Here is a 12,822-nt window from a genome sequence, read left to right as displayed (position 1 = left end):
CCAACTCCTTAACCTTTAGGCGCTGATTGTTCTACAATGCTGAAACACACACACACACACACACACACACACACACACACACACACACACACACACACACACACACACACACACACACACACACACACACACACACACACACAAAGGGGTCAGTTGTCCCAGGCCCAGGGAGAGAGGGGACCCTCATTGCATATTTGTGGGTGTGGGATGTATTGTATTTCAAATGGCTTTGTCCCGTGCCTGGCGAAAGCTCTCACCGGCCATGTTTTCTTTAAAAAAAAAAAAAAAAAGATTTTTGGTCTTTATTCGACAGGACAGTGTGAGAGATGGACAGGAAGTGAATGGGGAGAGAGATGGGGAGGGGTCGGCAAAGGACCCGTGCTGGTAATCGCACCTGGGTCAGCCGCATGGTCGACGAGTGTCCTACCGGTTGGCCACAGCAGGGCCTCTGCCCTGTTTTGTTATGACGCCTTTTAGAAATACTGCATAAAACAGACTCTCGTCTTGTGGCCTCGAAATCATTTAGGTGTCATATTTTTCCCGTTTGTGTTTTGATCAGTATTGATCATTATGTCAACCAGATATACAGTATATATTATATTATTGATATACTGTATGTAGAAACATATATTAATTGACCACTTAACATACAAATCTGCAAGTTGTGCAACACTTTTACCTTCATGTGGTACAACATGCTGTTCTGAGAATGCAGCACTGTCTTTGCTGTGATAGGATACATTTACATCAGTTTGTGTCAGTTATGGAAAAGTTGTCTGATAATGGTCTGTGGACGAAACATTGCTGATGAAATGCCATTTCAAAAGCAATCAGTGGAGGTCAGGAGCTTGCTTTGTGACGATGGAGATCTTGTTTATCAGTTACCCCATACAGTCTGGTTCCGTTCCCCCAAATGACTTACCGTAGCTAGTGGTTGTAGCTAGTGCCTTGAATAGTGTCTTCTGTGGGTGTGTTAAACTACAAACGTACTCTACCAAAATAAGAGCAGGGGAAGTCAGCGGACAAGTTTAAGGGCACAGTATTGTCAATATGGTAATTACTATACGCTAACATCATCATTGTTACTTTATTGCTACATTATTATTAGATTTTGATCGCCTTATTATTATTCATAATTATAACAGTAAGGCGACCAGAGAATCTAAATGTTCTTTTTAACTGTTTTTGTAAGATCATTTATATCCTGAATTATCATGAACTACAAATGTAAAACAAAGAAATATCCTTTATTTGTTTGTAAATAAATGTTACAGAGGCCAGAATTTCACACATACTGAATACAGCATTCCCAGCGCAAATAATTAAAAAGCACCTTTGAAATGAACACAACTGTGCATGACCCTAACAGGTCTGCTTATACAGTACATACAAAGTATATAAAATGATTCATTTATATTTTTCTATTTTTGTTTCAGTCACTAATTAATGTTTCATAAACGGTCACACAGACCTTCAGGCATCGACTTTTGCCATGTACTTATAACAGTCCTAAAATGAGGAATTTGTATTCAGAGTTTTCAGTTTGATCACACGAGCATCCAGATAAACAGACAAACAACAACAACAACAAAGCCCCAAACAAAAGATAACCTGTGTGTGCGATGATGCCGAATAGGGGACACGTCTTGTACTAAAAAACGAGGAGTGCGTGTGCTCCTGGGGGTGTACTTTCACGCAGATGGGTTCTCGTCGCCCTCCTCTCGCGCCTGCTGTGCTTCTAGCCTTCTGCTCGCGGTCATGGGCCTGCAATGGCAGTGACAAGAGGATATATTTAGCTACTGCACCGATACAAAAGGCAGGCATATTCATCAAGCTGTCCTCAATATTACAATGGCTTGTCACACCTGTGATGACAATGTCGGGAGGATGAAAAGTTCTGAGCAGTATCAAGGCTTCATAAAATATGGTGCTAAAGTGGAAGATTACAGTAGCCTATACATTGAGAATGCATCACTATACATAATACATTTAATCACATAAAACAATCCAGTGGTGTGCTGATTTAGCCTGATTATCATCAACGTTCAAATCTCTTTGAGACTTGGTCTGACCAAGAGCATAACAATTAACGTTTCCCAAACGTCATGGTTGACCTGCCTCCCTTGGTTTGCTTATGGTTGTTTGCTTATGGTCAAAGTGGGATGAGTTCCCGTATTTGCGGGAACTCAAAAAGTACTTGCATTGCTCTTGACCTGACTAGTTGCAACGCTGAAACCGTTGCGTCACTTGGAGGGCACAGCCTGGCTAGTGCTGATTATAGATTGCTGTATGCACTACTAGCTTCAATATATAGCATGCAGTATATAATACATGTCTAACATATAAGACATGTGTGAGGTGAAAGCAAACATTTGTTGATTTTGTATTCTCAAATATTTTGTTTGTTGCCCATAGGGCCTTTATTATTGAGCAAAGTGCTTAATGCCTTATTAGTCACTTATAGAGACAGTCCTTGGGCATGTATTATGGGTAACATTTCAACCCTATTCTAAAGTGTTATCCAAAAAATATATTGGAAAAAAACACCAACACCTGATTGTAGGCCTACTGTAGTTGCAGCAGCTTTGTAGTAGCATTAACGTCAAAAGTCTACTGAAATCATGTTGAAGAATGACTTGTGGTTTCGGAGATTGGGTTCATCGTTCTCTGCACTCATTAAAATCAGAGGTGTATGAAGTAAATGTATGATGTAGGCACAACTTTAGTACACGACATTGCATCATTGTTACACCAGTTATTCTACTGTACCTAATGATGGTTTTCCTCTTTTACGTCTACGCTTACTTCATACAATCTCTGATACATTGATATCAAGTAGGTTATGTCACGCGTCATCAAAGCACTCACTCCATCTCCTTGGCTTTGTGAACCTTGGACACTTTCATTTTGCGTTTCTTCATTTGGTGGGCAATGAACCACACCACGAGGACGACGACAGCGCAGCACAGTACAGCACCGATGACAGCAGCCGCAACAATGCCGGCATGGTCCTCTGTGGAACATTACACACATTTGTGAGGAATCGCTTTATGAATGTTACATACTTTTGATTGAAAAAAAAACTTCTTATGCATTGGTATAGCAATGTGCAGCATATTTTTTGTAAAGATGTAAACAACAATACATTTAAAGGCCACACCAAGTTTAATTGCTAGAAAAAAACAGTGATCAGAGGGGGAAAATGAAGCATGGTCTTGGACTTACCCTAAATTATAGCACACGATTATAGAATACTAATAGTAAACATAAACAAACCTAAAGGGTGGCACATAACAACTATTCCAATACTAAACATAACATTGCACATTTCTGAAATGTTGGCTCACATGAATAATCATGGTATGTTTTTGGTTAGTAAAGTTAGTTACCTCCACTCAGATCTATGGTGCAGGTAGACGAACCAATGCCATTGGCTGACATACACTCATAGTCCCCAAACTGAACTTGGGAAATGTTCTGGATCACTAGTGTCCCTTGCTTTACGTCTGAGAAAAACAACACAGAGGAGATGCAGAAGATCAGCAGCCTTGTAGAAGCCATTAGAGTAGTATGGTCACTTATGGTCTGTAACTAAATGGAGTAGGTATCCCCTTTATGCATGCCGTATCTCCAGTGGCACACTGCAATAGTCTTTGAAAAGTTAAGTAGCATAGTACTCCAATACTACGACATGACATAACACAGGGCCTTTAGTAATGCCACGACTTGGTAATTGCCATTCTGGTAGCCACAAATGTATAACATTGTGTCTTAACCGGTTAGCCGAGATTCAATGGATGGATATGGACAAAAACAATGTAGGCCTATGCATTTGTCATTTCATGAATGAACAGGCAGGTGTTTGACAAGCATAGTAAAATTGATTATCTTGTATCCATTTTTTCATTCATTCATTAATTATCTACAACCACAAAAAATTAATATTAATATTCTGTCTCATTTCATATGGGAGAGGTAGGGTTCTGAAAGATTTTATCTAGGCCTATGTTCAGGTTAGTCCAGTAATATTTCACAAATAAATGGGCAGGTATCAGACCATCACCGGTATAATAATTAAATATTAACGACCATTGTCTTTGTATTAGTAATAATCCACATATTATTAATAATTCACAAATAAAGGAGAGGTAGGTATCTGAATTGACCTTGAAAGCTAAGGCAAACAACAAAAATCACCGCACACTGGTGGCCTTAATTTTGCTGCTTTTTTATTTAGTGAACAAAGTGCTTCGCTTGCGCTTCGTCTGGTTCACTTTGACATTTGCATACCTCCCACGGGCGAAATAGGTGATTACCGAGTAACATAACCTCACCTTGAAAGCCCTTGACCTGGCCGTCAAGGTGTTTCCAGGTGTATGTGGGCGGTGGGTTTCCCCGTTTGCTGTGGCAGGTGAGGACCACCTGATGACCGAACTTCACGTCACCATGCACGGCACAGAAAGGCGTAGAAGGAGCCACTGTATGGTTGGATATGTTGGAGAGAATGGAGGAAACAAATGACTAGAAATCATTACATTAAAGGATAATTCCATCCAATGCAGTTGTATTGCTCACACAACCCTTGACTTGTCAATAACCGATGACACAGCATTGTTTTGTTCAGCCCTCTCCAAGATTAAAAAAAAAAAAACAGGCCCCCATGCCAAGTGTGAACAAAAAATACTGACAAGTCAAGGGTAGCATGATGAATACAACAGAATTTTGAAATTGACCAGAATTCTCCTGTAACTCACTGCCCATGAGATAACATAAGCTTGTTACACCAAAATGGCATATTCAAGTCTATTTGGCCAACTTACCAGTCCACAGTGTCAGAGATATTGCAGAGCAATTATAAACAGGCACTGCACAGACTACTGTAATCCGGTTGGTTTTGGCTCTGTCAGGTGTATACAGAGCCATTACCGTATAGATGGGTTTCCCATTTACAAACATTCACGATGTGAGTAGGGGTAAGATGCCTAAGCAGCCAACCATGTGAGCGCATTTTTTGAGTGACATCAGTTTCCAACAATCAGAGGTTGAACAGTGCGCTGCCAGGGTCGTGCAGCCATGGATTGTTTAAAAACAGTAAACCCATATATATTGACGGCCATTATTCCGACTTCTCGGAATCTCCTGTCTATGGGTTCTTTGTCAGACCATTGGATGTTTGGGGTGCGCACACATTCATAACAGATATAATACAGTACAAGTGCCTGACAAAAGTGACAAGAGTGGTCTGTACACAGGTTGTGTTTCAAAAATATATTTAATTACTCACCAATCCAGTAACCAAGTAATAAGATACATTTTTGGAGAATACAACCAGTGTGCTGACCATTCTCTCACACTCAAGAAGCACAATCTACAAGCATGGCTAAATATAACCCATTCACTGAAAAAAAAACCCACAAAATATTTACAGTATCTGATGTTCTGTCTCCCACTAGGCTATTAAAATGGCACTTTCTTTGTGCCATGCGGAAGATTGCTCTAACCTACTTGACTAACTGGTGACAGGCAGCGCAGGCTGCAAATTGCTGTGGGTAATTAGTCACGTTGACACTCCAGTAACTCCGACAACCTGCCCTTGGGTGTTTTGGAAATGTCAGTGCTGTTGGTAGCGCCATGGTTAGGGAACCTCGTGTTGAACAAGCTCGATCAACGTCCTCTTTTGGCCCTATACGTTGTTTGCGTTCGCTGACTACGTTAATGTGGCGAGAGTAGTGGTGCGTGAACGTGAACATGGAACATTGCTTTCACGTTTACCTGTGACCTTATCGCATACTCATACATGAGGCCTGAGTGAGACCTTTATCGTGTGGCCGAGGGTGTGTCTGGCATATTTAGCCATCTATCAAAACTAATCGGTACAATGCTAAAGGGTTACAAAGACAAGAAAGTAGGGGCATGTCGAAACAAATAAACGCATTGGGAAAAGAATGTCACGGTTGAGAATGGTCTAAATCAAAACTGAATTCTAAAATGGCCGCCACTAATGGTGTGTGCTGCTCCATGACCCGTCATGGTTGGTATTTGCTGATGCCCGTATCCGGGACGCTGTAACAAGGCCTTTTATTGTGTGTTTCATGATGATGAGTTCAGACAAGGGGATTTTCCATGCCTTGGCTGTAAAGTATAAGGAGATAGGCAACATGGTTTCCTGTTTTAAGTCCTCTTGTTTGTATAATAACCCCCCCTCTCTGTAAACAATAGTGCACACTTTGTGGTGGGAATTGTGTGTAAATGAACCGTTATTTTTTGCTAATATGCTAAGTACAAAGTACTTTTCTTCTGTCAGATCTAGAGCTGGAAAGGGGAAGTGGCTTCAATTTGAACAGAAACGGGACACCCAAATAGTGCGGCCAAGGGGAATCATAAGTATTTCATATTGGCCTTATCGATCGACTTACAATTAATTGATAAGCGTAGTTTTTATTAAATCTAAAAATTACAATAAAAAAGGAGATAAAATGCTACATTTAAATGAATTTCTGTTTATATTCTTTAATCCAAAGGTAATTGGCTTTCAACTCTCAAGATAAATGTCAGCAGTTGTAGCCTGTTGCTATCAGAACGTTCAAACCACTCTTACCAATAGTCTGAAATGCCTTTGAGTGAGGCACGGCACCCACGGTAATCTCACAGTGCTCCAGGGACTTTAACCAATGCCCTGTACCTAAACGCCCTGTACGGGGGTGTAATTTCCAGAGGGCTCCTGCCCAATTTACAACACTGCATTATATGTAATGTAAATGTTTGCTTTACCCTGAACGGAGACAGTGATGTCCCTTTCATTGATGCCGTCAACATCAGGGATGTTGAACACCTGACAGGTGTAGGTCCCAGAGTCGTCTTGCTGTACCTTCTGGATGGCTATTGTCGCATTGAACGTGTCGGCCGGGTTAGACAACATATGCACCCTGTCTTTGAACATATCTCCAATCACAGTGGTCCCAGATTGATAGAAAAGAACCTGGAGGATTAGATAGAAATGTGAATTAAAGCGTCATACAGCCATTTCAAACAAGGTAGTAAATAAGTAAGGAAGTAAGTAATAAGTAAAGATGTAGTATATTTTCTTTATACAACACTCGGACAAGACAGTCACAAAGTTCGGCGCAGTGAAGAGGTTACAAGGCAAACATGGTTAAAATGCTATTACAAGTATAAGTACAGGAAACATGGTGAAACACAAAATACAAAGATACAACAAGAGGTGTATAATTCTTACATAACCAAATGTAGGTCTTTAATTGCCCATGAACTGCCCCATAAACAGCTCACAGTTGCAAGAGCCCCAATTAACATCGATCAGTGTTGTTCTGGACTTGTGACTTGCCAGCCTATGACTTCTGACTTGACTTGGACTTGCCTTGTCTTTGACTTGACTTGACTTGACTTGGGACTTGAGGTCAAAGACTTGAGACTTAGTTGTGACTTGCCCAATGACTTGTTCCCACCTGTGCGTTTTATAGTAGGCATGAGCAATAATCAGTACTCTACTATTCGCAGATGCTGTACATTTCATGAAGTTAAAAAGGGTGATGAAATTTGGGATATTGTGCTGTCAGCTTTGGCTGTGACTCAAATGGCTAAGGCACCGTATGGTGATCTGGGTTCAATCTGAAGTCTCTCTCTCCATCTCCGGTCATCTCTTCACTGTCAGTGTCAGATAAGGGCATAAAACGCCCAAAAATATGTACATTCCCATGATCAAAGTACAGTAAATGTCTATTTCTGTGAATTCAAAATAACAGACATGGAGAAGATCCACCTTTTCGTGTATGGAAAGTATAATTTTCCCAGACATAATGAATACTTAGTATTTGATGGTGGTGGTAAGTATTTGTGAAAAGGTAACATTTGTGAATGAGCGGGATGAACTCTGGAAATAAACTTCTAGAGATGTTACATGCTTGTGCATTTTTAAAATGGCAAGTCTCAATATTTTTTTATTTATTTTATTTACATTTTTATTTCACACATACATGCTATAAAATACCATTTTTTTATAGACAGGTAAGTATTGACATGCTGTGCTTTATATGTCATTCTATGGTTGCCTGAAGTCATCTTGTAGACTACAGGATATAAAAGCAGTTGTTGGTTTGGGTATAATATAATCACCATGAGTAAAAAAACACACGATCCCATTCGCTCAGAGCAAGGCATATGTATGCAGTGTGGAAAATAACTAAGCGTTGTGTGTGCAGTATTTGCCACAGTTCATTTCGGTGACACGGCCTATGACTCACTCTCACTGTGCCCCGTTTTGAATCAGTGCGCCAGGCCCTGTGTAGCACACGTCCAAACAAAGCATTCGCTGCTACGTCTCCGCGCTAGCTAGTAGTGTATTACGAAGCCATTCCCTTCCATACGCAAAACACAGCCCTTCATTATGTCAATACGTTGAGTATTTGCAGTGTAGGTCTCGCTCCAGTGATGGGGATGAGGGTGGGAGGGGGTGTAGGGATGGAGGTGCATTCGAGGTAAAAGAATAAGGAAAAATGTGCCGCATTGGAGGCCAGCCCTTGGGCATTTGTAATGACTTAGTGGTGATTTTAAATGTCTATGGCATGAAGGAATAAATTATGCAGCGAGCTGCTATGCCTTGGCTGTAAAGAAATTGTTAGAAAAGAACATTTTTCCCCCCTCCCGATGGTGCTTGTTGTTATTGCTTGCTGAGTTGAGCTGTTCTTACAGCGTTTTATAGACGACTCGATTTTAATGCATGGCAAGGCACATTCTCTCTCTCTCTCTCTCTCTCTCTCTCTCTCTCTCTCTCTCTCTCTCTCTCTCTCTCTCTCTCTCTCTCTCTCTCTCTCTCTCTCTCTCACACACACACACACACACACACACACACACACACACACACACACACACACACACACACACACACACACACACACACACACACACACACACTTGCATGAATATTACATATGCATATACATAAATATAAACACTCACATCTACACAAAACATGTGTACTGTACGTGCAGTATGTGTGTAGAAGACCAGACTACCGTTGCTATAGCTGGCCCTCTGTGTACTACACAGCTCACTCACCTGCTCAGATTGCCCCCCATGCTTTTCAACGAAGGTCCACTGGACAACTAGGGAGGTGGTCGCGGCGTTTGTGGCAAAAGAGCAATACAGATTGAGGGACGCTCCCTCAGTGATGTTGACCGACCTCACCGGGGTAGTCACGGTAATCGAGTGAACAAAACCTGGGGAGGAAAATATAGCATAGATATTATAATCATAGAGTAGTGGAGTAGACTAGAATAGAATATAATTTAGATTAGAATAGAGTTTATTACTGAAATTGAGGGGTCTACATATGGCAGCTTTCAAATAATGCACAAAATTCTCCTAATTCACACAGTACCCATCATGCACATGATACACAACAAATAAAACATTGCACGCAGCTGCATACATACAGTGCACAGTATCGGTAAGAAACAGAGCCAACATAATAGTGTGTTATGTTGTGGTTAATGGTGCATACAGACATTCAATAGATCAAAAATATTATTCAAAAATGGTATGGATGAGACCACCCTGTTTTTGCTGAATTAGTGAATGCACTTCAACAGAATGCCTGAGCGAACTTGATGACGCACAGAGGCGAAATGCGGTTCGCCCTGAATAAACGAGCAAAAAGACAAATAAGTGTGCGGTAAACTTCTTTTTTTGTTAAGTATTGAACACTCCTGTATTTACCAGCACCTGGAAGCTGTGCATGAATCTTTGAACAGGGAAAATGCACTTGTTTAGATTATACACACATATGCACATACGTGTACACACACACACACACACACACACACACACACACACACACACACACACACACACACACACACACACACACACACACACACACACACACACACACACACACACACACACACACACACACACACACACACACACACACACACACACACACACACACAGGATTTTATGGTGTACTTAAACTTTGTCCAACAATTTTTCACAAAGACAGACATTCAGTACAAACCCAAAATCACTCAAGTCGTCTGTATTGTGATATTCTATGCTGTTTTGGCAGGATGTTTAAAAATCAAACACGTAAGACTCCATTTTGTTATGCATCATATCTACGTTTACTTTTAGTTCAGAAACAGCTACTGTTCTTTTGGCGAATTAAAGTGCATTGACTTAAAACAAAAGTAGAAAACTCTCCTTAAAAAAATCTTTTCATTCAAAGCAGTGTCTTTACCGGTTACAGCTGCAATTATGGTAAACTCTGTGCCTGTGTTGGCCGTGTACTCACCTAACAAGTTGCACAAAAGGACGATTTTAACCAAGTCTCCCATATTGACAAATTGTAAAATAAAATGACAATGTAACCAATTAGTAGCCAGCCACCTCCCTTAGGAAGTTTCCAACCGACCTGCTGTTGGGGTTTCAATTCACTGCACAGAAATGAGAACTGATTTTTTTAATCTGCTGCTTATCAGTTATGAACACCACCCACATGCAGTGCAGACAGGGCCACTCACAACTTTGGCCGGCGCGGGACAAAGCCATCTGAAAGGCCTCCCCACCCAATATAGACAATGTAATGTGGACCGAATACTGGGCCCCGTTCCTCCCTGGGCCCGGGATAACTGACCTCTTTGTCCACCCTCCCGCCTCTTTGCCTCCCTGAGTTCAGACACACATCATACTCACTGTAACACAAAGCCGTAACTGGTACAGCTCTGGCTTTTTTATTTGCATAGATATGTTTGTTTAAATTGTGCAGGGAGGTGTGAGCTCAGAGCCGTTAGGACACAGCCCTATGGTGCATTTCTGGAAGGTAGATTTACTTTTCAGACCTACAGTCCACAAGTCAGGGGCGTAGCCACCCTCGTATGTGGTGCCTTGGTGACTCAGTCCCAAATTTCTTTGGAAGTACCATTAGGTCTCAACAAATGTTGCAAAGATTAAAACACAGGCAGTGTAAGAATACTATTTTCTGGGGGAAGTCCTGGCTTAGAGGGCTTACCATTATAACGGGGCCCGGGGTTCCATTCCGACCCAACCCGAGGTCATTATTTCCCAGTCCTTCCCCATCTCTCTCCCCCCAATTGTTTCTTGTCTCTCTCCCTCTCTCTCACTGTCCTGTCTGAATAATAAAGGTGTAAAAGCCCAAAACTATCTTTAAAAAAAAGAGTATTATCGGTACTCTATTTCCTTCACTGCACATATCAGTTATCATTCGGCCAAGATGTAGCAATTGATTTAGATTTTCCAGATGCTTACTATGCCAAAATAATGTACAGTATTATTGTCATCATCACAATCATATGCTTTAGGGTGTTTTCACACCTGGTCCCTTTCAGCCATTTAGGAAATCTCAGACCTGTGACTCTGCATTTTCTGTACTCAGACTAGGGGTCGACCGATACAGTTTTTTAAATGGCAGATGCGATACCGATTTTTTTTCATCACCCTTGGCTGATACACGATTTCCGATATCCGATATTTGGGACAGATATAGGTTTAAAAAAAAGGTTAAAAATGACAAATATTCCAGGTCTCAAGTTAAAAATAAACATTCCTTTAACATTATCAAATTGGGGTAGAACTTGGAACATTTAAACACCCACTCTAACAATCAAGTAATAAAAAAATAAAGCGTCTTGGTGCTTTTAAAAAAAAACAAATGACATAAAATAATAAATATTGCGTATCGGCCAAAACCACACACGTATCGGCCGATACCGATACACTTAAAATATGCAAATATCGGCCCGATATATATATCGGTCTATTCTTAACCCAGACCCCTTGTACCCAGACCCGAGACCCACAAGTGTAACTTGTCGGGACTCATAAGCAAACCACACTGAGACCACATCAATAAAGGTCTCAGTACAGTTCACCTACAAGGGGTCTGGGTACACTTTGGAGCGTTCACATATGCACATAAAATGCTTAGTCACAGGCCTGAGTTCACTTGAATGGCTGACAGGGACCAGGTGTGAAAACAAACTTAAAGGACTGACTCTGGTTCACTTAAAGGGGACTAGGTTTTAAAATATCCCTTGTGGATTGCTCTTGAAAAAAAAAGGAAAACGTGCATGTTTGTAAGATATTGTCTGGAAGCATCTTGCTTAATAAAAAAAAAGTTGGGAAAAAAATCCTATATACCGCCATGCCACAAAAATAGGACCAGGAAGCTACAGGAGAAACGCATCCCTGTTTTGGTCTGAACGGCTACAGTCAGTAATTCACAAACTGGGGGTCATAACGCCCAGGAGGGGCACAGTAGTACTGCAGAGGGGTCATGGAGAGAGGAGACCGTTTGCTTAAAAGTCTGAAAATATGCTCTGAGCATATGCTTTCATGCAATATGACCATTCCAATTGGTTAGTAACAGGATTTACTTGTAGGGTTAATAAGATATTTATCTCTCCTTATATCTTCACATAACAAAATGTTTTGGCATTTGGAACACACGTATGGGAGGTGGGGGTCATGAAAATAGCCTTAGGTCCAAAAGGGGGGTCTCAGCTTTAAAAAGTTTGGGAACCACTGCTGTAAGTACTGAAGGGTGCACAGGGGCTATGCCACTAATGTTTGGACCCAATAAAAGAGTGTAATTTTGGGGCCACGTTGCTATAAATAATAACATTAAAAGTGTCTTCAAAGGGCCCCCTGCCAATGCTGGAACTTCACAAACAGAGATTACCCTCTGAACACGCACACACACAGACACACACACACACACACAGACACACACACACACACACACACACACACACACATACACACACACACACACACACAGACACA

General features: G+C 41.1%; 1 protein-coding gene across 1 annotated transcript; it reads right to left on the bottom strand.

Annotated features, from left to right (window-relative positions):
- Positions 1-1,228: 1,228 nt before the first annotated feature.
- LOC134435684 (V-set and immunoglobulin domain-containing protein 1-like) lies at positions 1,229-10,443 on the bottom strand. The gene is made up of 7 exons (XM_063184726.1): positions 10,313-10,443; positions 9,076-9,236; positions 6,772-6,979; positions 4,335-4,478; positions 3,390-3,506; positions 2,869-3,013; positions 1,229-1,764 (listed from the first exon to the last, which is right to left on the bottom strand). The coding sequence occupies exons 1-7, from the start codon at positions 10,353-10,355 to the stop codon at positions 1,692-1,694; spliced, it is 891 nt and encodes a 296-aa protein (XP_063040796.1). The 5' UTR covers positions 10,356-10,443; the 3' UTR covers positions 1,229-1,691.
- Positions 10,444-12,822: the final 2,379 nt, after the last annotated feature.

Source organism: Engraulis encrasicolus, chromosome 20 (genome assembly GCF_034702125.1).
Source record: "Engraulis encrasicolus isolate BLACKSEA-1 chromosome 20, IST_EnEncr_1.0, whole genome shotgun sequence".
Classification (NCBI taxonomy): Eukaryota; Metazoa; Chordata; class Actinopteri; order Clupeiformes; family Engraulidae; genus Engraulis; species Engraulis encrasicolus.
This window is presented reverse-complemented; position numbering and strand designations above follow the sequence as displayed.